Source organism: Lathyrus oleraceus, chromosome 5 (assembly GCF_024323335.1).
Source record: "Lathyrus oleraceus cultivar Zhongwan6 chromosome 5, CAAS_Psat_ZW6_1.0, whole genome shotgun sequence".
Taxonomy (NCBI): Eukaryota; Viridiplantae; Streptophyta; class Magnoliopsida; order Fabales; family Fabaceae; genus Lathyrus; species Lathyrus oleraceus.
In genome coordinates this window covers 195,517,469-195,522,078 of record NC_066583.1, presented here as the reverse complement: position 1 = coordinate 195,522,078, position 4,610 = coordinate 195,517,469, and the positions used below count along the sequence as shown (strand labels likewise).

Genomic DNA, 4,610 nt, shown 5'->3' with positions numbered 1-4,610 from the left:
TATCGAAAATTTCGTTTGTACTACCGAAAATTTCGTTTTTGGAATGTTAGTAGGAGTGAATTTTGTGAAGAAATGTAAATTATGGTAAATAATAACAGACATTTTCAAAAATTTGAAAATGTGAGGATGTCAAATGTAAATGTGGAAATGACAAGTTAAAATCTCGATTCTTAAAAAGAGAAGTAGGTCATTTCTTTAAGATCGGACATCTTTAACTCTCGGATGTTATCTCTCTATTAAATTATTTTTAAACTGATTTCAAAAATGATTTTGTTTTTAATCAACGATTTTCAAAATTTTGAAAATGTGAGGATGTCAGATATAAATGTGGAAGTGACAAGTTAAAATCTCGATTCTTAAAAAGAGGAGTAGGTCATTTCTTTAAGATCGAACCTCTTTAAGTCTTGGATGTTATCTCTCTATCAAATTATTTTTGAACTGATTACAAAAATGATTTTGTTTTTAATCAACGATTTTCAAAATTTTGAAAATGTGAGGATGTCAGATATAAATGTGGAAGTGACAAGTTAAAATCTCGATTCTTAGAAAGAGGAGTAGGCTACTTCTTTAAGATCGGACCTCTTTAACTCTAGGATGTTATCTCTCTATCAAATTATTTTTAAACTGATTTCAAAAAAGATTTTGTTTTTCATCAACGATTTTCAAAATTTTGAAAATGTGAGGATGCCAGATATAAATGTGGAAGTGACAAGTTAAAATCTCGATTCTTAGAAAGAGGAGTAGGTTATTTCTTTAAGATCAGACCTCTTTAACTCTCGGATATCTCTCTATCAAATTATTTGTAAACTAATTTCATAAATGATTTTGTTTTTAATCAACGATTTTCAAATTTTTGAAAATGTGAGGATGCCAAATATAAATGTGGAAGTGACAAGTTAAAATCTCGATTCTTAGAAAGAGGAGTAGGTCATCTCTTTAAGATCGAACATCTTTAACTCTCGGATGTTATCTCTCTATCAAATTATTTTAAAACTAATTTCAAAAATGATTTTGTTTTTGATCAACGATTTTCAATATATAAAATCACCTAGAACATGGCCCTATGTTTCTTGTAAGTTCTTCATTTTTGAAAAATTCTAACTTTTTTCTTTGTATTTTGCCAGGATTAATTGATTTAAAAATGCACAATATTTCTTGAATTTCTAAAACGTGTTTTCTGACAGTAACATCATCCAACCTCAACTAATCTGCATAGAGATTCATTTTTCCTCTATAATATCTCAAAACACGCTCTTCTGTAGAAAGGTTCTAATAGGCTCCCTTGCCCATTTAAACACAACAGTATTTGTATTTAGTTAAGTCACATTTAATTGAACACCTCACCCATGTCTTTTACATTTAATTGCACAAAGACACTCACTGTAAGGTAGTATTTGGACAGTAGTAATAGAGGCATCGAGTCTAGATGCATTTCAAACTCTACACGGTAATCACCAATTAAGTATATAATCCAAACTTAAGTTTCTACCCAGCTTAAAGCTGTCTACACTAATTTCCTACATCGCGTGTTCCTATAGCCCATGCGAGGCTGCAGTATTAACCTGTTTGCCAAGATATGCTTCATATATTTCCACAACAAGACGAGGATTACTGTCCACTAACTCTATATAATCTTCATTTTTAGTGAGGTTGTCCATGTTCTCCATGATCACTATCAAGGCTGCATCTTGCAATTGGTTGGCATTGTGTTGATGTGCAAAAGCAAAGTTCACAACAGCTTTCTCCCAATTCAGTTTGGAGATCAAATACTTCTCACAATATGCCTTAAGATGCTTCACCTGATACTTTTCAGCTAAAACTAAAAGATTACAGGCCATTTGGTTGTCAAGGAATGCTTCGGCAGTGTATAAGTAGTTAACAAAAGCACGAAGGGCGTCGTATGATACATCTGCAATCTTGATGGTGCCACTCCGACTTTCATCCATATCGTGCTCAAGCATGGCTCTGAAGACTGGAGAGCGACTAACCTATTCAATCATAATGCATCATTAGATTCATAATGAACTACCTAACAGCTTAAAATATGAATATATCAAGATAACACATGACAACACTTAAATAGTAAATCATATAAAGGATTCAATTCAACATTGTGTTTAGTTTATTCTGTTTCATAATAACATCAGATAGCAAAACACAAAGTATAGTGCAATAAATGCTTCAAATAACTAATAATAGAATCTTGGAATAAAACTAGGTGGTGGTTATGTTAAGTTTAACATACTTAATCCTGTCAAGTTTCCTGGATTGAGGAACTAAAAGTCCAAATGAGTTATTGCATTAACTTATTTTAATGTTAAGCCTTTAATGAGATGTTCCCTTAGGTGGTCAAGTTAAAATGATTTTTCAACTCATCAAGTTATATACATTTTTCAGTTTTTATATAGGGCAGTGCTATTTAAACATAAAAAATTGACACCGTATATCCGACGGTACAAAATACATCGCAAAATTCTGTTTTCTTTAATTTGAGTTGAGAAAATAGCTTTTCGGTATAATATATGGGGTCATAGTTTTTTTGGATCAAATAGTCTAGTGACTGAAATTCATCCTTTAAATAAGTGGGATGTCGCAGGTTTAAACCCGCACACCAAGAGTATGATGTCCCTGCACAAATACCAACTAAACTGATTTAACAAAACTTTCTCGAGCAGTCTAAATAGCCTTAAAATGGAGAAAGTTTGGTGTCAATGTTTCTTATTGTGTCTAAATAGACTTTCTCTATTTTATATTTAAAATGGTGTAGCAAATTAAATAGACTTTCTCTATTTCATATTTAAAATGGTGTAGCAAATTAAAGAGTATTGGTGAGTTGTTGTCAGGGTAAAAGAATTTGATTTTTTGTAGTTACGCCCCCTAAAGCATTCAGCTACATCCAAAATAGCCCAAATTTCATCTGTTATACAATCAATATTTCATTAACGTTTTGAACAGTGTATAATATTTAATCTCCTATAACTATATCTTAAAAGCTCTTCAACGTGGTCATTAAAAAGAACAGGTAAGAATGCATTTACAATCTGATTTTTCATATGTTAAAATTACTACTCTAGGAATCACATATACACAGACAAGGATACACTAATAATAATTTTAATGTCAACACTAATAATAATTTTAAAAAATGAATAAACTGAACTTCGGTTTGGGTGTTACAGACACTTTTTTTTTTTCTTTTAGGTGACGGTGCTACAGATTTACAGCTACAATATACTCTTTAAATTAATTTAACAGTGGATTAGGGCTTAGAACCATGTGCATTACTCCCATTCTTGTATGAACATATTGAAATTCCAAACATGAGATTCTAAAAAAAAAGTTATAAAATCTTAAAACCCTAAATCCATAAAATGCGTTCCTATTATCTGGTTACCACAATCAATAAGAAAAAAAGAGCAATTAAACATTGATTGTAATTACTAATGAAAACAGGGTACGGTTTTGGAAATCAGTTAGATATATACATTGATCAAAGTTATCAAACACAATCGGAACTAAAATTGAAGATAAATAACTGAATATGCAGCATCACCATAAGCATCGCTAGGGCATAACAAATTCAATTAATGTTAAAAAGGTGGAAGAAGAGAGTACTAACGAGAACGGCCTTGTGAGCCGGAATGGAAGGAGAGAAAGCATCAGCGGAGGGAAGGAGAACGAGATCGGTTGTAGAAGGAGAATCGAGCGGAGAAGAGAGAGTGAGGAAGGAGACTTTGGATTTAAGGTCTTGGATCTGCCGTTTGAGTTCTTCCTCGGTTTCGTTGGCTTCTTCGTAGCATTCTTTGCAGGTGCCGGCTTCATCGGGGTCGTAATTCTCGTCGCAAGAGAGACACCTCGTGATCGTGGCGGTGAGATTATCGTCGTCATCGTCGTCGTAATCGCTATCGGCGTAAACTGTGCAGCGACGCGGTGGCATTTTATCTAACCTTTTTGATTGATCGATGTGATTAGAACGATATACCCTTTGTTGATGGATGTGTTTTTGTATCTTTCGGCGTCACACGTTCTATAGAATAATGCGCTCACTTAGAGCATCTTCGATGCAAGAATTTTTTTCTTTTATATATTGTGGACCTAGATTACCACGTTGCATTTAAGCAATTTCAATTATTCTTTTCAAACAATCTAGATTTTTTTTTTTAAATAATCATTATTTTTTAAAAAAATTTAAAATAATCAATTATTCAAAAAAATTACCAAAATAATCAGGTTTGGTAAAGGATGCGTCAGATGAATTGGCGCACCCTCAATGCATGAAGAAGAGGCACCAATAACATTGGCGTATGCATTGGGCTCCTTATGAGGAGGCGTCAATGCTAGTGGCGCCTACATTGAGTCTCATGAAGATGCGTCAATATAGGTGTGTTTGATTGTGTGTGCGCTCATTCATCTGGCGCCTGCATGTGATGGTCATGTGGGTGTCAATGCTAGTAGCGCCTAGGTGTGTTTGATTGTGTGGGCGCCTGCATGTGATGGTCATGTGGGCGTCAATCCCTTAAGCGCCCACATGTTTTGTACATTGATGTTCCGTCTCTATAAGTATCATGTCTTGGATGCAATATTTTTCACTCAAACTCATCTCCTAATAC

The 4,610-nt window shown here is 33.6% G+C and overlaps 1 protein-coding gene across 1 annotated transcript; it reads right to left on the bottom strand.

Moving 5' to 3' along the window:
• Positions 1-1,254: 1,254 nt before the first annotated feature.
• On the bottom strand, positions 1,255-4,102 carry LOC127082742 (BTB/POZ domain-containing protein At4g08455). Its single transcript, XM_051022977.1, has 2 exons — positions 3,620-4,102; positions 1,255-1,988 (listed from the first exon to the last, which is right to left on the bottom strand). Exons 1-2 carry the CDS (start codon positions 3,935-3,937, stop codon positions 1,533-1,535), a joined length of 774 nt encoding a protein of 257 aa, XP_050878934.1. The 5' UTR covers positions 3,938-4,102; the 3' UTR covers positions 1,255-1,532.
• Positions 4,103-4,610: the final 508 nt, after the last annotated feature.

Bases quoted from the DNA above. Each gene is read 5' to 3' on its own strand.
- LOC127082742 (XM_051022977.1), bottom strand. From the start codon at position 3,937: ATGCCACCGCGTCGCTGCACAGTTTACGCCGATAGCGATTACGACGAC. The intron at 1,989-3,619 runs GTTAGTACTCTC...ATGATTGAATAG, and splicing joins CGGCTCACAAGGCCGTTCTC to GTTAGTCGCTCTCCAGTCTT.